General features: G+C 36.4%; 1 protein-coding gene across 2 annotated transcripts in view; it reads left to right on the top strand.

The window, feature by feature from the left end:
- The first annotated feature begins 2,605 nt into the window (after positions 1–2,605).
- LOC129573916 (protein scabrous-like) overlaps positions 2,606–22,648 on the top strand; it is a 50,094-nt gene continuing 30,051 nt past the window's right edge. Inside the window, exon 1 of one of the 2 annotated variants that reach the window (XM_055455089.1) lies at positions 2,606–5,476. In XM_055455089.1, coding sequence (XP_055311064.1) covers positions 4,944–5,476 — 533 coding nt within the window. In that variant the 5' untranslated portion in view covers positions 2,606–4,943. The remainder of the gene's footprint in view (positions 5,477–22,648) is intronic. The other variant, XM_055455090.1, reaches the window with a different exon arrangement.

Genomic DNA, 22,648 nt, shown 5'->3' with positions numbered 1-22,648 from the left:
ATGAGAGCAATCGTGATTTCAGACGGATATTTGTCTACGTTGAATCCGCAGTTTGATTCCGAATTCATAAATCATAGAGCTGCCGACGGGTGCAATACTTCAAACAAACACGCAATCGTATCACTGTCGATCGATTTTATCGCAAAAACCCCACCAAAAACAATGGACATTCATTGCTTTATAAATTGATTGAATGTGCATTCAGTCGGCGTGCCTTTCCGGCAGAAATGTGAAATAGCACTACAATTAAAAACGCAAACAATACCAAATGATTAAATGTGGAATTTAACGAAAGGTGTATTTCAAGCGTATTTTGAATATTCGTTAAAAATGAGCCGTTAATCCGGCACTTTTAGTATTATGCTGCGAAATCCTATCAATTTTTTTGGTTCATACAGAAGTCAGGGGTATGTACCATGAAAAAAAATGGTCGACCGTAAACTGGTGTGATTTGATTAATCACACGGATTAAATTGCTGTATAGATGCATTTACGAAAAACATTATGCTGAATGCTTAAAATGGTATGCAAACCATATGCCTGAAAGTGATCAAGTTCAAGGCACTTATATTTCATAATGGAAATAAATTCATGATGCGCGCACTCACTCACTCACTTATACTTGCACATCTGTTCGATGGCTTTGTGTACATCATGCAACGGCTCAAATCGCCCTGCGTAACGACTTATAAGTCATGTATGTGTACAGTGCACAGTGTATAGAGTGATGTCAAACATGACCAAACACACATCATGAAACTCATTAACAAGATACGAATAGCATGTTCAGGTATTTTTCACCTTTTTGGTAGATTGTCATCTTTTCTCCCTTTTCTTATTGGTCTTTTCATCTTTGGTTAACCCATTCATCGTTATGATGTCAACAACTATAATTCCTCACTGCAATCATAAGTGCCACGAAACCACATTTTGAATCTTCAAGTTTTTATTCAGAGATATGAGTGTTTGAAAAATATGTCGTCAATTTGAAAAAAAAAATCGGGGTTAAATTCACGTGCTTATTTTCATTTTACGTCACTCTGTCAATTTTTCAGTCAAAAACCGAAGAAAATTGCCGTAAGGAGTGGGTTAATAAATAATGTCCACACAAAATGATCGTACTTATTGTATGTGTGTATGTATGTGAGGGGATGATATTAACGAGAAAATTCCACATTGCGTTCGAATTGCGTGCTGCATTCGCTAAATTACTTACATTCCTTCAATTCTCCATTCGTATTCATTAGTCAAATAAATATGCGTTATGACAAAATGTGTGTTTGCGCTGCGCTTAGAAATTCGCTCCGACCGCGATTCGTGCATAGCTCTTGAAAATGTGCAGATGTTGCTTAATCACTCTGACATGTTGATGTGAAATGGTAAAAAGAACCGCGTACAAATTAAGAGAGAGAGAGCGAGAGAGATGAATTTTGCTTCTATCTAAAAATTATTTGGTGGTTTGTTTTGTGTCAATATTTTTCTAGTATGACCAAGAAGAATACGGGTGTGTAACGTCATGAATGTTCAATTGTTCATCATGGCAATAGTTGTTTGCATTGTGCGTGGTCTGATGAGAGATTAACAGCACCGGTATTTTCACTGAACAAAGATCAGAGCTGCGTTGAACTGCTCCTCTATTCCTGTACTTTACAATGTAGCAATCACAGTTCAACGAATGCGATTGTTGTTTGGAAATCCCAAAGTGGAGCGGCACAAACTATGAACTGTAGCCAAAAATTCAAAAGGGTTGAGTCATCACCAGTTGACACACGTGCTTCAACCCAATGTTAATACCGTGCAACAAAGACCATAGCAACATAGAAAAGTATAAATGAAACAAATCTTGTGGGTAATGAATGCATTTTTTTTTGTATTGTTACGTGAATGTGCCTTATACACGATGCAAAAATAGCATAACAGTTGTGGTGCTGCTGACGGTAGATGGTCGTTTTCTTTATCGTTTATATTATCGTTTTATAATAATAAGTGGTTATTCGGTACTACGGCTACGCGCATTCAGTGAATATTAGGATAAAAGTGAATGACGATGGTCCGTCTTTCACAACCATGCGGTAAGTGCGTTCTTCGAATAAACTTTCGATACCGTGCAATCATACCAGTTCGGAGAAGCACATGCGTATGTCGAAACGAACGGCCAACGACGACAAGCGACCGCGAACCAATTCCATGCCGTATTCTCTTGCTTTCCGTGTGTTTTCCTTTTTGTTATGTCTGTTATTGTTGTTGTCATCCTGTTTGAGTCGTCAGTTTCGATGTTTGCGTTCCACATTGGTTGCGTTGCTTTTGTTGATTTTCTTCATCCACCATGCTCCTCCATGTTCATCTAGTTTCACTCACACACTTTCTCATTCGCCTACTCCATGTATTGGCATGCATTTGTTCCGAGCGTTTTTATGCTTCCCGCATATCGGCTCATGTGTTTTCGTTCACCATTCGTACTGTACACGGCACACAACTCGAGTACGGTGTAGGTTTCGTTCGATGCGTTCACAGTTGCTGTATCCAATCCAGCACAGTCAGTGTTCGTATAAAATATTTATGCAGTCGTGACGATTCAGTTAGTTTAGAATGATCGGCCGACAGTGTTGGATGTCCTGTAAATGATAAATGCTTACATTTTCATGAAATTTGCGATGTACACATTTTGAGAAACCGAGTGACAATCATTTATTGTTCGAAATCATTAATTCAATGTTTGTTCGTTTTTTTTTCGTTTCTTCTGATGGAATTCTGAGAAACCACAAGTGAACCAAGGGATAAATTGTGTACCCTAACGAAAGTGTACTAAAATTAAAAGAAATCCAGTTAAAACGGGTTCATCGACTTTGCATATTCAGATTGATCATAATTGCAACGGACATTTCAACTCGATTAAGCAATTTGATTGCACGCTAATAAAAGGAAGATAATAAAGAAGTTAGCCTTGTTATCGGTAATCGATTCGAATCGGTTGAAAGACGAACTATATGAAAGCGAATGATAAACAATATAACAACAAAATATCGTCTCTCGATTCTTGACGAGTGATCAAGTGGTTGCACTAAAACACATATGAAACACATCAATTTGTTGTGAATGAAAAAATCGTGTGTATCGTCGGGACAACGAGAAATGAGCAAATGAAACGAAACCGAACATAACCATTTCATTTCTTAAATTGCTGACATATTTGCGGCAAATGCGAGTGTGCGTGTGTGTGCGTGCGTTCGCTTGAGTATCTACTTATTTTAACAAGATTTAACGGACTTTTATTGGGTTTCAAGGTGGAATTTTGTCGTCAATTTTTCTCACTCATCCATTGATTATGTTTCAACATTGTTTATTGTACGTTTATTCTTCCTGATTTGTTGCCATTCGTGTGTATTTCCGTTTCGTTCCGAAGCCAAATCCACTTTTTTTTATTTACATTTTTGCTCAGTTGCACGTTCAATTCACAATTCGCGCAAATCGAATATCGTTTCGTATATTAATATTTGTCGACATGTGCGTTGGTGCTCCTTAAGTTCAGTGTATCGAATTGGGTCGAACGTTAAAAAGGCTGAAACCAACTGAAGAAAGTAATTGGCAACAAAAAAAAAACGGCAACAAAAAAGAAAAACAAAAACACAGTCGAGAACAATCGGAATACAAGTATATTAAACAAGGAAAACGAAGAAGTTACAAATAAGAAGCGATCAGAGCAGAACAGAACAGAACAAAAAATAAACAGAACATTCACCGAACGAAGCTAACGAACAAAAAAAATAATTGAACCAAAGGACGGGTAATAATACGTGTGTATTGTTCTATACACTACAACGAAAACGGTTAAACAGTTGAAGTACGTGAGAAAATAATTCATTTTTGTGTGTGTGGCAGTGTGGCTAAGAGTGTATTGTATGTGAAAATAAAAGCAAGAGTCAGAAGTGAATTTCGAACAAGAGATAGACTTTATATTTTCGGTGCTGCGTTTACCCATTGCCTTGGCATTTGCGACCAAACTGAAACCAATTGCAGACAATTCTATTTTGATAACAATTTTGCGGTTCTAGTTGTAATAAAAGCAAATGATCAAACACATCACTACGCACACTATCTCTCATCCACTTCATTCACAACGGACGAGCAGACGAATTTACTTCGTACATTCTAGTAACAGTGGTATACTCAATATTGCACAGGAAAAGGCCCACAGTGCGATTGTACAGTCGACGTCAACAGTGGCATACCAGCAACAGTAGCTGTAGTAGTAGCAGCAGCAAATGAGTAATATACGATTTCAAATTCCATCGACCAGAACGCGAATGGGCTGAAACCCGGTGTTCTCTTCTCTTTAAAAATTTACATCGCACAGCTTTTTGTCTTTGTGTACGATTACACGTGCGAACATTATATAATCGGATTTTTGCGACGGAGAGAAGCCTTCTGTGGCTCATTCAAAAAGACAATTGAAACTAACCGAATCGAGCGTCCACATCAAAGTGTTGACACGCTTTTGTTGTTTGAATTATAATAAATTACATGGAGTTTGGATCAAATTGCATGGCTAGTTGTTAAATGTTATCGCTGACAAAAGAAGTTTAAGCAATGGTTTTGATGTTGAAAGTGGACCAACTAAAGAAATTGCTTTCTCGCAATTGTGTTGTCGCACCGTGCCAGTGTAAGATTACATTCGTTGCGATCATAAGCGATTAGTGTATATGTGTGTTCCAGTCGTATTCAATATAAACAAACAGAGAAATAACCGACAATAAAATAAAGCAATATCCTATGCGGATATTGGATTTAGATAACTAGTCCGTAATCGAATACAAATTTAAGTAATTAGTGAAAAGACTAAAAAGTGTGTGTGTGTCGGTTGGAAATATAGCAGACAAGGTATCAGACAAGCAAAACTCCAAATTGAATCTTTGAGTGATATTAATAGCGGAAATTCAATAAGAATGTCGTCATCAAAAATCCATACCAAAGAAATGATCTGCTCTCTAATTATAATTGTAGTCGGATGTTTGACAACGCTCAGCCATTCGACTGCAATTAGCACCAGCAGCACCGGCAGCAGCGGCACTACTACCAGCACAAGTAGCAAAACAAATTTCAAAGGCAACGGCATATTGCGCGACGGTGATGGCAACCAAGAAATTGGTATCGGAGCAGCGGTAAAAAGTCATAAAAAGCAAATAAACGGCAATGACGCTGACTTTATTGCGAACAATCCAAATGATGATGATGCCTATTCAGCGGATGATATTGCCAATGATGTGGATAATTTGAATGCATTCGACGAAAATGTGGCAGATGATCAGGCTGACGATTTTGTGTCCGTTGAAATTGACGATCAATTATCATTAAAGGATCAAATGCGTATGCTCACCCAACAGATGACCAGACGATTTCAACACGAACTCAAAGCAGCTGTACGAAAAACCAAAGATCTATTCAAATCCGATTTTCAAGCGCAATTGGAGCAATTAAGGTAAGTACTAGCTAAATTGAATGTTAATTGCTATATTTTGGTCGTTGTGCAAATATCGTCACATAAAAAGCATACATACAGTGCCCCAGTTCCACTTTTATGAATACATTCCAGCATGAAGGCATTTAAAAAAGAGCTACACCTCGCACTTCAATTAATGCATTTTATGCAGTCTTTTGCTGCCAATTTCACACAAACGCACCGAGAATGGTAGAACACCATTTCAATAAAATAGATACGATTTCAAAATTGAAACCCATCCAAATGTACATTTAAGTGAATTTGATATTTGTGCAGGTTCCGTCACGTCCCACTGCAGAAAATTGAAAAAATTTGCTATGTCTGCTTTGGACCAGCGCCCATATTGATAACGGCTTCTGTTATGGCTTCGTGCACGCTTCGCTATCATTCTCAATGCACATTAATAATTTTTCGATGTTGTCACCATTCCAACATTTTCATCGGTTCACTTTTGCGTTGGATCCAATCTATTAATCTCACCAGTGCCAATCTTCTCATCGCATTGCTCCTTTTGATAGATAAACGTATGCATACACACACACAGACACAAGCAAGGTCAGTTTCAAATTCGAAATCTGGCATCTGAAAAATAGCATTCCATCATATTGATGAGGTGTGCTTTCGTTAGTTCTATCCGAAAACAAACTCATAATCAATGCAGTTATTTGACAACAATAGTATAATATGAGCTTAGACAGATTTGTTACGACCAAGCTTCACAACACAACAATAATAATTCTCTGCGTCAGTAAGTTTCAATGCTCATATTTCTCTTTTTCTTGCTTGGTTTATGCGTTGCTACCTGCAGCGATTCATTCATGCCATAATATTTGCATAGTCGATGAAAAACAGAAATATTTAGCATATCATTCTCATTTTCATTTCGGAGAACCGATTTTTCCCCTTCTCCCACGCTCGTCTTTCTCTCTATGAGTACGTTCAATATTTCATCACATTTTTCTCGGGTGTAATTTTTTGTTAGCACTTTTTCTTTGAAACACTATTTGTCAAGGTTCTATTTTTCTCCTTTTGTGAAATTCGATGTGATAAAAAAAACTCTTCATCTCTACATATAGTTGTGACTGAGGAAACCGTTTCTTCTTACTTTTATTATTTTCATGAGAATCTGAGAACAGTTTATGAGTTTTTATTGGTTTTTCTTAGCGTCTTGTTTACTGTTTGTAGATGAAAAATAATTTTCGCTAATCCCTTCGGAGGTGCAAAAAAGAGCGCTGAGCTCGTGATAAAAATGTATGAAGCTGCACGTTTTTGCTCAAAATGAGTGGTGATGTTGTTGTTTTTCACGAACTTTGCACTTATAAAGCGATGAAATGAACTTATGAATAAAACAGTGCACTTAATAAATTAAAATGCAGCCAAATGCAAAAAAAAACAATCATGGTTTCATTGTTTCTACATCATTTGGAATGAAGAGGTGGTGCGATGCAAGTATGTTGAAAAACGAAAAAGCATTTCGCATAATTCCGACCAAATTTGTATGAAATTCTGATTTATTTCAAAAGCGAAAGAGGAGTGTTGTTGGATGACAATCGTTCATGGCTAAATGACGCAATAAATCAGGCGCAATGAAAAGAAAACCCATCGTAGGCGAAAAACTGTTTTGTGTGTCGAACAAACTCAATTTCGATCTCATTTTTCCCACTCGAAGATCAAGTAAAAGCATACACACATTTCACGCGATTTTATTTCACGCTAGATAAGCAGCAATAATAACGATACCGCTACAATCGCTTCAAGTCATTGAAAAATGCTTGACTATCACTATCACTGCGCGTCACTGAGCGTTAAGGATATTCGGCAAAATTCCGCTGAAAAAAAGCACTTTGATTCGATTTGCACATCGCAAAGGAGTAAAATAAGCTACGATATACACACACAGATTTATCGTCCTATCTGTTTTCACTGTGCGCCCCGAGTTTTTATGAGTGTGTGTTGGCGCGTTTATTCTTTTTATAAATTTCGCATATTATAAATAATTCATGTCATAAAGAATGAAAATAAATTTGTTACCTATGTGCTGTTAGGTGTTGTCGACAATGTTTCCTTCATTGGGTTATTCTACAGTGCTACTTCTGTCTTCTTCTTTTTTGTCATATTCGTTTTTTTTTCTTCTCGTCTTCGCGCTAGTACCTACTTGCGATTCCCATTATCGTAACAGAGGCTCACCCACTCATGCACATAGATCTTCTTCCGATTTTCGTGGCATTTCTCGCATTTACGCATTTTCTGGCGTCTGTTCTGTGTCGTCCCATAAAAGGCCACGCCATACTACAGCAATCAACAATTTATTGTGCTGTATTTGCAATGTTTCAAACACGTAATAATGCAAAGCCATACGCGTTTTAAAATCAAACAAACATGCTCACATACGCAGAACGCGGCCAATGTGCGAACAGTGCAAACAACAACAATAAAACACATATGTATATTCGCGGATAAAACAGCCGAAATATGTGCAAAATATGTTTGATGTTCAACGAAATGAAAGGAAAAAACAACAACATCACAGAGTGAAAGTGAAAATAAAAATTCTACCAAGCCAATTGCATTAAGGGAAGTGTAAAGAACACATGGTAACAATCGGCAAAGTGGATTTCCAAGAAAAAGTCATATTTTTAAAAATCAAAAAACGTCTCTGAAAAAAATGCGTCTGGAATTTCTGTTTTTCGGCAAAAATCGAATTTGACTTCGTGATGGTATGGGTCCGACACAAAATATCTGATTTATCCCATACCGTGAGACCCACGGTTTCATAAACGAGCATGACTTTTGTAACGGTTACAGGTTTGTTCCTCTGTACGTTCGTTTTCTGTAAGTTTTGGTCCTGGAATCTTCGCATTCTTCAAACGGAGCGATTGGAAGCTTTTCGGGCCAAAATCATATTACCGCCCTCAATTTTCTTGTATTTGCACTGGTTTTCCATTCGAATGATATCTAATAAAAATCAAAACTTAAAAGCGGGTAGTAATCGGGAGCATCAGAATGTGTTTACTTTGAAAAGAGTATTTTCCGTCAAAAAGGCCGTTCGCTAATTTTTCGAATGTTCAAATTTTTCTCGAAAAAAAAACTTTTTTTCTAGTTCTTTTTTTCGAATAGTTTAAATTAAATTCAAGTTTTCGGTTGTTTGAAATTCTCTGCTAGGATTGTTGTTCTTTTTTCTTTAGTGCGTGCATTGGATTTCCTTTTCAGTTTTGGTTTGATTATGTGGATTCACTTGAGAATGTTCGTCAGAAAATTTTCACTGCCGTAGCTTCTTTGCCCATTTTATGGCGAGATTTTTCTTTTGGTTCAATATCACGCTTAAAAAAACTAGCATAGCAAGCTACCTTCTTATCTCGGCAACGAGGTTTTTGATGGATATTAAATATTGACATGGCTTCATTGTGGGCTATCAAAAATTTTCTTCTACTTATTTCAAGTTTGTGTCGTAACGACACTGTCGTTATTCATACCGATGCTAATATTCGTTTTTTTCGCTCTTTCAAACATGTTCAAATCATTTGTTTACTGTGAGTTTGTGTATGCGAATCAGAAGCGCGTTGGTAAGGGCTTGTTTTTCCATTTGGATGATTGTAAAAAGTAATGGCAAAACAGCATGATGTTGCACACAGTCCTGAGACGCATTATAACATAAAAATACCGCAATACATATCATTTGGCGGTACTGTTTTTCTGTTGATTTTTTTTTCTTTCTCTCAAAACCTTTTCGCGCATTTCATCCGAAAATGTCGACAAAAATCCGTGGCTCTTATATATTTTTTTTTTTTGCAATGGTTGGCATCCTTACCAACCATTTCCATTTACCGTCGTAATAATTGTGCATTGTGTAGTTTTATCTTATTGTAATAGCTGCGCAAACATGGAGAGAGCCTGTTGGATGATGGAACTGTTTTGTAAATCCTCATTTCATCGTCTTGCTTGGGCATCTTCGCCATTGCTTGTGATGGTGTGTAAAGGATTGGCGAAAACGTATTATCACAATACCAACCATTGATCTGTCTCTATGTGGCAACCGGTTTTTTTTAACTTCTCGTAGAGGTGTGATTTTTGAGCCCTACTCTGAATATGGATTTCGCATTGTTGATGTAACAATGACCCATGAAAAATTAAAATTCGGTCAATGTGCGAATGTGTTTGAGATCCATTTATCAGTCACTATGATGTCTGACAGGGACAAAACAGATTTGCCGCAATAAAAGTCGGCATGCTTTTATTCAATGTTTAAACAAGAGAAATATCGCTTTTTTCTGCAGCTGTTGTGTATGAAATGGAACTTCTGAAGGCGACTAAGACAGATATTTCCATTCATATGACAACTACCGACCATTAATCATAATGGAGTATTTGCTATTTTTGTTCCTCGTGTAAATGTTGGCACCGAATTCATTTTCATTCATATCAACCTTACACACAAAGAACCGCACATACACAAACACTCGCACACGCATCGTTCCATTTGTAGTATTTTCGCAATTCAGTTCTTTGATGGAAAATGATTTAGACATAATGATGTGATAATCAATGTCAAATGGCAATTACTTTAACTAGCCCATGGGAACATCGAATGTCACTTCACGTAGTACATCACAGAAATGGCGCTTATGTCACAGTTTTATTTGGGATAAACTAGATAAATTTTCTTGCCACGCAAATCCGATAAAATTCCATTCAATTGAGATTGATGAGTCTGGCTGGCATGATATCGAATCTTGCTCCCCATTTTTCAACATTGGGTTTGCTATCATGGGTATTCGCTGATCATAGAGCCAATGATGATGCAATCACAATTGAAATCAATTCAACCTTATAAAAACAGTGTGTCACTATATAAACAGATCCCTTTGGAAATTTCAAATTGGAATATTATTCATTATTTATATTTTGTGGCCAAAATTAATGTTTCTTTCATAAATTTCTTGATTCGTTCTATCGATGGGCGTTGTATAATCTGAAGAATTAACGAAAATAAAAATGCATTTCTGTTTTGTTTATAGTCGGGAAAAACCATTTACCAAAAAACCCGACTGTCTTTATTTGACTCTTTCTTACGACTGACTCACTCTTAAACACAAGTGATGAATTTTGACATTTTAAACTCGAGCGTCAGAGACATCTGACGTTCGATACAGGCGTTTCTAATTATATATCCCATACTTTTTAGATGTTTTCATAAGAAAGACTTTGTTTTACATAACACTAGTTGAATTATAACTTAGTGATAGTAAATAAAGTTGACTCGGTAAAACTTCAAATATTCTCATCGATAGATTTTTTGTACATTTATTTATCAGAATAAAAAAATATGGAAAATATCGAAATTTTTACCAACGTTTCTAGTTAGTTATCAACATTGTTATCAATAATTTCATAGCATTATGTAATTCCACCGCAGGCGATTATATTTTATGTGAAAATCCGAACGTATACATTGGAAATCGATTTCAATCAAGTTAATGGATTTCGTTTGTTAGCCATTAATTTTATGTGTCAGTGTCGACTGGACTGTTGATGTTGTGTTTGTGGTGAACGATTTTCGATATTCGGTCTGAATTTCAATTTACGCTGTCCAAATATGGGAACGAAGGAAAGTGCTCTATGATAATTTCATTGATATGTGTGACGCAAATCACGATCACCTAATGGAATGGGATGAGCAAATGTCTATTGCCCAAAAAGCTAAATTTATAAACTTGTAGAAAGGTTTTTCTTTCCACTGAAGATAGCTTCAAAGTGATGTCACCAAATTTGAAAAGCATTCATTTTACTTAATTGTTGGGTTTTCGAAATTATACCATCCTAGGAGTGAAAACATGAGTTTTCATCGAAACAAAACATCTCTTTTTCATCTTGTGAGTGTCCGTTAATTAATAATGGATTCAAATAGGTACCTATCAATGAACCACCGATACATACTTCCAAGAAAAAACTTCAGAATTCTTATTTTGAGGAGAAAAAAAAAACTCCAAAAAGACCAAAACATCGTGAATAAGACAAAGTCGACGAGTCGGAAGATGAAATGAAAAAAAGGAAAAGAAAAAGAGAAAATTTTCGGCGCACGCTGTTCAATTTCGCTATTAGCTTGGTTGTGGTTACGTTAGATAGACACACATACAAAACATTGTATTTGAAGTGAACGAACGCATGTAATGGAACGAATTGTGTTTTGGTGGTTACCAAAATGAATAAATAATAAAACGAATTACATACGTTATCCAAACTTTTCCGCTCCGCAACAATTGAGTTTACCTCCCGCTTAATGTTTAACCAAAATTTCAATGAAAACTTTTTCATTGCCCTTTTGACCTTGAAAAATAACTATTTCAACCATTTTTCATATAAAAGTGTCATTTTCGGACAGAACTTCAAAAATTTCAAGAAATGTCGATTTTGGACCAAAGCTATGGGCAAGAAGGTGCTTGGTACACCAGTTTGCCTTGACCAAAACTCTGAAAAATGCTTTTTTTGAGTACTTCCCATACAAAAGTGTCATTTTACAAGGGATTTCAAGTCTTCAATCCGAGGCTTACGGTACGAAATTTGTAAGTCAGAATGGGCTCAAAATCAATTTGGAGCTTACTCTCAACATGCCACAACTTTTGTCCTTTTACAGTTTGCAATTATCTCGTCAATTTCTTGAGATATCCGGCGAACAAAAAGCTCGGACGCGAACGCGAACGACGCCATACGCACATCGCAATTTTACACATTTTTAATAAGAACAGAGTATTTTTGAAGGTATATAGGTCTTGATCGATAGGATTTGTACCCATTTACATTGTCTAGTGTACAGATATGTGCTATTTGGAGTTTGGCGCGACTTTATAGTGGTCGGCGTGAGGAGATGTCATGAAATTTTGGGGAGTAAAACCAATACTTTTCCTTAACAAACATATTTTGCGGAAAAGTAAAAAAGGGTGTTTGCCGCTTTTTCTCCGTCGTGTGGCCAAGGGAAGAGAGGAGTTCAAAGTCAGAATTTACTTAAACGTTTTAATTATGTACGAGCACACATACGAATTATGCTTGGAGGTAGCGCCAAATCGCTATTGCTGTTTCTCCTGTTTCTTTCTCTTTCTTCCCATCCACTTGATTATATGGACAGCCGCGTGAATCAAGTTGAATAAAGTATGAAAGAATACGCAAAACCATCTCATACATAAACCATAAACAAGGTTCCAGTGGAAAAAGTTTAATAAAGCCCAAGTTTTTCGCCCCATAATTGAATTCTTTTTATGTTTCTTTTCATTTTTTCTTCTCTTTGTCGAGTTATACAGACGACGCAAAACTGGAGCGTTTTTTCGCTGTATAAATTTTTCGGTTGCGCTCAATGTACTCGTCGAAACTATCCATTCGCATTTAGTAAGTTTTCTTGAATCGCCAGGAAAAAAAAGCACACGATCTCTCTCTCTCGCCTAATTTTGATTTTATCGTCTGTTTCTTTCATCCCCGTTTAAATCCGAAGGGCTTGCGACGCCTGAAATACGGCAATATTTTCATATATTTCTATATTTCAGTCATATTTCGTCATATTTCAAATATTTGGAATATTTGATTTCCCGTGTGAAAAAATAGTAACTGACCAGTCAGTTAACTAATTTGGGACAAAAATGACTTACTTTGATTGACATTTCAGTACAAAGTGTAGTGTAAGTCTATCATAGTTAACTGAAATCATTTGAACTTACAAGTCAATCTAAGTTGCTTCATTTGGGACCAAGTGATTTTCTTAGAACAAAAATATAAATTCAATCAACTAAAGTCAACTGAAGTTATAGTCAGTCAGTCATTTCTTTTTCACACGGGTTATTTAAGGCATATTTAAGCCACATTTTGACGTTTTTTGGTATTACCCGATATTATTTTGACTATATCTATATGAAATATTTCTCTCAATTTTCAAATATATGAAATATTTGAAATATAGCCAAATATGTCAATCATACGAAATATCAAGATGCATTTTGTAAACAAATAATGCTTCAATATTTGAAATATTTGGCATATTTGAATATATTTAAAGATATTTCATATATATTTGTTCGTCGCAAGCCCTTCGTTTAAATCTTCACAAGTAATCGTTTTTTTCGCATTAATCCCCGGAACGTACGATGTTGATTGAGTTTTTTTTTCGACGTCAGCGGAATAAGCAAGATAGAGACGTTGAATAATACGTGAAACACGTTGATGCAAACACCAAAGGAAAAAAGACCACGCCGACAAGTGTTTGAGAGAAAATCATTTTCATTAAGAAATTTCATGAAATTAAGTTTTGAGCGGCAAATGTAAGCATTCAAAGGATTCAAAGAAATGAAGAAGAACGAATCGAAAACAGCAAGAATGCATATATTTTTAATGCACCTCTAACTTGTTCACTGCCGCCAAATCCATGGTAAACGAACGGGAACGCACGCCAGCAAGAGAATATACGGCATATTCATGCAACAAATATTTCAGCGCAGACAGTACAACGAAAGCTAAAGAAAGATACACACAATTTATAATCAAGATTGAGAGGCAAAGAGAGAGAAAGGGAGAGAGAGAGAGCGAGAGAAATAATGTCATGTAATTTGCATAAATATCGCGTAGAACTCAGTACCGGCGGGGAAAAACGTTGACATTTTTTAGAGCAAAATTGGGCATGCATTAATGTGGATGGAAGGCTGCTTTTTATAAATACTTTCTTTGGACTGTTTGGTTACGAAAACCAAAAATGTTCAACTTGACTCTTAAACACATTTAACATGCATATTTCATTGCTTATAAGCCAAATTGCGCCCAGTAGCCTACAGCGAATTAAATCCATTATTGATACATGTTATAATTCACAATTTGCGTGGACATTTCTCTTCCACTTGATACTTTTTCTAGAAAAGCGTCAAGTAATTTTCCGTTATCAATTATTTCATGACCTAATTACGGTGATGCATACATCTGGTACGCTTATTAACGATGCATATACAAAATCTTTGCTAAATATTTCATTGGGAAACAGCAAAGTTGGGCGACGCAAAATAGTTTCTAGCAATACGTTCGAACAACACTACATAAATATGCTCGCAATGTAGATTCGAAATATTCTTCGTATTTTCGAGCTTGAGTCAAAGTATCAGGCAAAAACTTTTGTTTCTCACTACCATCATTCAAATCCAGACATTGTTCTCACATAATATCGTAGTGATCAATTTATAAATCGGTTCATTATTTTCTGAAGGCCAACAAAGTTCCGTAGAATTAAATCAAAGAGATTGTTGGGGTAGTTTGAAGCTGACAAACCCCATTCATCTCTCCAACTGTCAGATGGAAAAGAGAAAAAAAAGCGCTAAAACTATAATAAAACCATTAAAATGTTCATTTATGCAGTAATTTTGCAAGTGCACTGCAAAATAAAGCGAGAAAAAAAAACGGTCTGAACGCTTTGCTTTACCAGGCAAAACATTTCAGGATAACACCGAGCGTAGATAAAATGATAAATGGTCAGGGCTGCTTTTATGTTGACTGGTATGAAACAATTAATGCTTATCTGTTGGTTGTTTCTACTTCGAGCGGTTTTCCGTATCAGGCAATTCATTAGCCAGTTGAAGTGAGTTTGTTTCATCGGATGTTTGCTGGCAGACATACCCTTTATCCCTTTCCCCCTTTCCCCCTTCTCTCTTGCTTTCTCTCTGCCTCCCTGTCGCGTTTCGCAACTCACCCATTCTTTGGTCATCTACATAAATCCGATACTATCATTCAAACATAATTTTATGCGCGCATTGGGGAACATTCAGATTTTTTAGGTATTTTCCATGGATGGCACATCCATAACGGAGCTTTAAAACTGTTTATGGATTACAGGCAAGTGCATAATATTTTCACCATGGAAAATCAATTATGGTCATTGCCCGTTTCAATCTCAAGCTTCACTTTGTTTAGCATCGAAACTTTGTCGTTGATTTTGCGTTCGGCCATTCTTCTCTGGAGTTATGTGCGTTGGTATAAAGATGTTGTCATGGCAAACACGACCTATGCAAAACAAGTTTATCGAATATTACACAATTTTTCACTCTTACGCGTCTTCTCGATATTCCCCAACCGCGTTTGCTATTGTTGCCGCCACTTTGTCCCCCCGGTATTGCAGAAACTTCATAATTTGCACATTAGATGCATTCAGGCAAATGCATATTTTGTAGCAAACTTTTGCTTGTAAAAATTACAACCAACTTTACATCAAAGAGTGAATAGCATGATGATGCCGAAATACATGTACGATGTACATTGAAAGCCATTCTCTTGGTTCAAGTGCAACATGTTCAATGAAAATGCCTATCTATGGTATCGATGTGTACGATCACACCAGTTTGTCACTACTATACACTTTCTCGGCAACGAGTCATCGGCTAGTTAAACCATTATATTCCACCTATATAGTTGGCATCCTAATTGATAAATCAACGTACGGCATGCAGTTTAAAGTTGTTGTTCATTGTGTATGCAAGAGCTCAAACTCACAAATTATATTCCATAAACTGTCTTTTAATTTGAGACTTCTTCCTCGAACATCTTACCAACTTTTGCCTCTTTCGTGGAAATTTATTTAGACGAGAAAATCTCATCATCTTCATGATTATAAAATGATGAAAATAAAGTGGTGAGTCATTTGTCATGCTCATGTTCTTCTGACAGAAAAATAACTTAAATGAACGTTTACTATTACTAATACTACAGAATTGCCAAAGACAATTTTTTGATAACTCTGTTTGACGAATTTTCAATATAGATCAAGAATATTTTGCATGAGATGGAACAAATTAATTTCAATTAATTCGCAACAATCTTTTCGATCACATTTCATTTGATAAATTTGAAAATGTAATTTGATTGCATCAATCACAAACAAAACGACGCACAAGTTTTCTCTCATTCATGCACGCACAAGCGTTAGTTTGTTATTGAATTCACAAAGTTGATTTCTTATACATATAAGTTTCTAGCAAACTATCTTAAGTTTCGACCCAATCAAATTTCAATGATTGGGTTCAATTCGACGACGGAAAGAACGAGAGTGAAGAAGATAGAATTTTTTTTTGGTAAAAAGTGAGGAAGAGAGCCAGTGAATGTTGACTATGAAGTGCATCAACGAAAGCAAATAAACTGACTGCCAAATGCTGCAATAAAACTGCTGCATTTCCCACATACTCTTCGTGATGTATTTCCATTGAGCACCATGGATCGGAAGTTTGAGACGAAGAAGTTGCATGCATTTTAAATGAAGTCGTTTACATACTTTCTGAAACTGTTGAATTGAAGTAAAACCTTCAGCTATGTACTCACTTATGCACCCACAGTCTGTGCAGAATTCATTGAAAAGAAAGAGAAAAACACCCATAAAACTTCTCCCATTCGTACGCTGGCTTTGGAGTTGAATTGCTCGAAATATATGCAGTCGCTCAATGCTGCCCGATAACGGGTGAAAGAGTACATGAGCAATGATGTGCCAGCCTATTTTCGAAATTCAAATGGGAAAATACGAATGGTAAATAAAAGTAAAACAGGTTTTTGAGCGTCTAAAATTTGACAAGATCATTCTTTTACGACGTAAACACTCCATTAGTATATCTGTTAAACATTCAATCAGTGTATAACTTGGCAGTTCACTCTCCATTTCGAGTATGTGCAATCAAATGCCGTAATCAACGACGTTTGCATTGGCAAGTGCCTGAGCGAGGATATAGGAGGTAGCACATGAGTTCGTCGAATGGTTTGGCCAAAGTTGAAAAAAAAGAAGAATAATGGCTCAAAAAAAAAGGCAAAAGGCCCTATATGCATGTGTTATTAGCTGTAATCGAAATAATTGCTATTGGAGATTTTTTTACGCTTCAAAAATCTCCGAGTAGAAATTGTGCAATTCCTTTTTCCACACCGACCGAATACCAAATTTTACTGGGTTCGTACTTTGTGCAAAATGATACGTTCGAAATGAAGGAACAGCCATAGATAGATTGGGTGAGCGAGAGAAAGATAGAGCTATCGAAAGGGAAGAATTTCCAAACGAAAAGGAATAAGGAAACACAAGTAATGTGTTGCCGTTGCGATGTGGGTCCTTCATTTCCATCTCATTCAATAATTCCTGTCTCTGTTTTATCCGCCATTCTCTTGCAACAAGCAATATTTAGTTACACATTTCTCAAACGTCTCTATATATTGCTCTGCATTCCCTACTTTGCCACAAAACACATCCGAATGCGTTTTACATTCATCCACATAAATGAATGAATTCACGGTGAAAATGAAGAAAAAAACAAATCTCGCAAAAAGTGAAGATGAAATGAGCAAATAGGAATGAGAATAGGAACGAGAAACTGGATAGAAAGAGAGAAGGACCGAGTGGCAGCAGGATTGCTGAACATCAACCTCCAATGATGTCGATGAGGACGATGAGATGGGACGCAAACATACAAATTCAGGTCAAATGTGTATTAATCCATGGAGATGTAAAATGTGCGAAAGTTATGGGTTCAGTTTGGTTCCCATTCTCTTTTGCTCCCTTCGTAGTATGTGCAAATGTGTGTACAGTATGTACATGTACGATGACTTGCAATGTTATCTGCATCGTCAACGACGATGCCATGGATTGTACATTAACCAGTCGACTCGACACAGTGCAAAGGCGAATCACAAGACGAACGAACAATGTATATGAACAAGAGAGAGAAAGAAAAGACCGTCGCTCATTGCAAATTTCTCAAGTCGGCACATGGATATGCGTGTATTCATGTCGACTTTGTTTGTTTGAATTCACCATTCGTTAACAGCCATTATGGTGGAATGCAATGCATTGTAATATGCAACGTCCCCCCCCCTTCTCAGAGAGAAAGAAATCAGTATTTTCGCGACATCAGCGTAAAAAAGCGCTGTTACACTAAAAAAAATGAGAGAGAAACAATAAGGGAGCACATTTACAGCGTACAATTATCAAGGGGAATTTTTTTTCGGGAACGGAAACAACGTCACAGAGTAGGAAAGATTGTGAAGAATATTTCAATATTAGAATTTCGTTTGACACAACCACATTGTATCCACTTCTTTTACGTCATTGAAATGCTTAGCATTCCTTTACTTATATGTACGTATTCCATGGAGCATGGAAGCTCTGTAGTTCACATTCAGCTCCTTTTAATTAAAATTGATGCATTCTCTCTATACCTATAGGCTGCTTTATTGCTTGGCTCATCGTCGGCCTCGTTTGCTAATTGTTGATGACCTGTGTAAGCAGCGGCAATGGCGAAAATTGCTAAAATTAGACTTATACAGTAAACAATACTAATAGGGCAACAAACATTGCTAACAACTTTTCTCATTACTGTGTTAATAGTCCAAACACTTCGTCGAATGATGAAATTGCACATTTTTCTTTTCGACTTCAATTAAAACGAATGAACATTCCGAATAATTAAGAATTTTTTCCGTACTGGATGAAGAAAAACTTCTACATGTGAAGACCGTCATTCAATTAATAAAGAAAATCTACAAGAACTATACACAATCTGAATCTTCATTATCTTACATTGATTGATTTGCCCTAATGCAGGAGTAAGACTAAAGTTGCTATTTTCGATACGGGTTATCCTGTTCTAATGTTTAGAGGTGAAACAGAGAAGGGGGTAGACTTAATTATGCAAATAAATAATCAGTTTAAATAAAGCTGAAGATAATTGGAGCACAGGCCTTTTCTGTCTACTGACCAATAGCACACACCCAAAAAAAACAACTGAACATTCAAATCCAAAATGAAATTTATTTATGTATTTAACAAGAGTTGAAATTTACAAGCCGTATCCAAAGCTGTTGAAGAAGAAGAGCGTCAGCCTTTCAGATTAGCTTAAATTAATAGACAGAGGTATGGACATGGACAGTGGACATCCCGAAGAATTTACCATAATTGGTTGGTAGTATGTGTGCGTACGTTTTTTTTCTTCTGCCAGTTTGATCTTTCGTGCTTTTGAAATCGTTTTATATCCTCTGTCGGGAATTTTTTTTTAACGATTCGGGAAAATCCCCCAGAGCTATGATAAAATGGAGTGAAAGAAAAAATAGTGGCTTTATTATTGCGCATGTTTTTTCTAATACTAAATCATTTACATTGGATCTTTGCTAACCGTAAAAGTTTAAATGATATCAAAAAAGTACCACAACTGAGTATGCCTCATTTTTCAACCATTTCAGCTGTTGCATAATTGAATGACATATATATATATATATATATCACAGCCGGCGACAGCAGGCGCGAGTGACGAAAGCACCTCTGTGCTGAAAGTCGAACTCGCTATATATACACGCAATTTCGAACTTTTTTCCTAAGAGGCCATCTGGTATGAATGAAGTATCGCTAGAAAGCCCCTGGCTCATAGGCCCAGAAAATGCATTCAAACTTGGGAATCGACCAACCGCCTCCATAGAAATAGCCACTTGAAAATTATGTACAATTATCAGTTTTTCCCATTTACCGGGGGGTGGACGCGGCCCAGTCATCTCAAAACATGGTTTTTCTGAAGCTTCTCGTCGAGACCTTTCCAACAAGATCAAGAACGTCGAAATCGGACCATCCGTTCATGAGTTATGACGATTAAAAAAAAAATTGGCGTCTCCATCAATTATTCTGAGATAATATTTTTTCTGTCCGTCCGTCCGTCCGTCTGTCCGTCTGTCCGTAGTTTTTGCCCGATCTTTTTTAATCTTTCAGGCATTGAAGTATATCAAAAACTAAGACTTTTTTGTTCCGCCATTTTTTGATTTGGCCGCCATCTTGGCCTTGGCCGGCCTTTGAAAATTCAAAATATGGCCTTCTTTCCAATGATCACTGTACCCAACCCAGTCAACCGATTTCAGACGTCTGGGTATCGTTGGAAAGGTCTTGAGGCCAGCTTTCAAATGACATCTATTTTATTTTGAAAAAATTGAGTTGACATGGTCTTATGGGCAGAAACCCAAAAAAATGGTCACCTGGCCTTGCATAAATCGGCCATTTTCTCGAAAACGGCTCCGACGATTTTTTTCAAAATTCTCTGGAATTTAGCCCCAAGTTAGAGCTAAAATTTGACATATAGCTTATATCTAGGAAAACTCTGTTTTTTGAGATATAGCCATTAGAAGTTGGAAAAAATATGAAAAATCGACAAAAATCAACTAAAACTCATTTTTGTTGCCGTTAACAATGGCAAAATCATAACCAAAGTGTTTTTGCGTTCAGATGAATAAAATTCCTTCAGATACCAGCCCCTCACCAAGTCTTTTTATTCCACGCAATCAACAAAAAACACAAAAAAGTACTTTTCATGAAAAAATCAAAATCAAAAAAATTCATCATGAAAAAACTAAACATGTGATAGTTTCTTAGTATAAAAGCGATATGTACATGCATTAGTGCCGCAAATTGTTTCAATATTTCGATCTTTGCATCATGGCATTGGCATTGGCCATCTTGGCCAGAGGTTGGTTGCAGATAAATTTCAAATATCAAATAAATTTATCCGATATTTTTCATGCGTTGTGTTGTTCTGATGCATTTGCAGTACATAAACGAGACATCGGCTGTTGTATTGGCAGCCAGCTATTCATCGCAGGAATGAGATTTTTGGTTTGTTCATTTACCGATATTTGTAAACAAGTCTGCCACTGTGTCATATAGTCCATAAGAAATGTGCAGAGACGAAAATGTTCGCCATTTATTTTTACATTGCAAATACATTAGTTATGGAGATTTTTGTTTTATTATAAACCGAATGAAAACGGAGTATGACATAGGCTGGCTGTTAATCTTATTGCAAAATTCTATAACAAAACAGCTGATATCAAATGAAAAACTTTCCCAAAGTCAATGCTCGTGCCGAAAGCGAACATAAAACGTGTGATATCAATTTTGAAAAATCATTTCGGAGCGATTTTAATTCGCCTATCTTGCATTCATCCAACTATCGCTCCGAAATGATTTTTCAAAATTGATATCACACGTTTTATGTTCGCTTTCGGCACGAGCATTGACTTTGGGAAAGTTTTTCATTTGATATATATATATATATCATATACAGTCTTCTCATAACAAATAAAAAAACATACATAGCATAAAAGTTTTTGTGAAACTGATAACATTTCCTTTCTTTCGGAAAAGTAACGAAAAAAATGTAATAAAAAAGGGGAACCGAATGCTGAGCCACATAACAAACAGTAAAAGCTAATTATAATCTTCTAAGAGAATATATGACGATAGCTCATTGAAGGTAGCATCGTATCCAAATGAGAATATCTTCGGTTAGCCGATGGTCCCAATTCACATGTTGTTCTGAAAATGTACAAATTCGACAAACACTCTGTTTAATGAATCCTCGCGTCTGTTTCTGAGCTAACACTCGCATGCACAGGCACACACAGCAAAAAAGAGAAATTAAGACCAATTATCATTAACGTTAAGTTCATAAAATACTTTTAGCGCTTAATTTACGAACCAAAAATTCTTACAGCAATGAAGATAGCTCTTGCGAGACTCGGTTTCAGTTACAGTTTGAAGAGCCAGAGCGACGCGCGTGCACATGTGTGTATTCACTTTGGTAATGTTTTTGCTGGCATTTCATTACATTTTAGCAAAAATCTTAGAATGGAGCATGTGTGGTTTTGGCCAATGGTTGGAAAAACGAGAATTCGAACAACCTGATTGGATTTACTTGGAAAATCTGCCATTGGGTGTGATGAAAAAGAGCGCTTTACATTAACAGTTCCACGAAAGGCCGATCAAGAAAAAAAACACAACGAGAAATTCCACCAAACGCACAAATCCAATCGCATAACATAGCATAGCATTGACCATACTGGAATTGAAATGGTGAAACAGAGCAGCAGTGTCAGGATTATATTATTAACTCGAATGATACTTTTAAGTTCCTTCTTGTTGGTTGTTTGCTAATTCGTTGGGCCGTAATAACCATAGTTATGCATACAGAAAATTTCATGCAAAAGAACGATAATAAGTAGAAAACCAAAAACAATGGCAAACATATACAGTTTTGTTAACAAACAAAGAACGAAAGGAAAAAATAACAGGAGGCCCAAAACTTGGTAATTGCTATGAACACTCGTGAAATACTCTGTCTCTCTCTCTCGACA

Source organism: Sitodiplosis mosellana, unplaced genomic scaffold, assembly GCF_009176505.1.
Source record: "Sitodiplosis mosellana isolate CC-2019 unplaced genomic scaffold, AAFC_SMos_1.0 Smas_scaffold_6150, whole genome shotgun sequence".
Lineage (NCBI taxonomy): Eukaryota > Metazoa > Arthropoda > Insecta > Diptera > Cecidomyiidae > Sitodiplosis > Sitodiplosis mosellana.
The sequence above is the reverse complement of the archived record's forward strand: the minus strand, read 5'-3'. Positions and strand labels throughout refer to the sequence as shown.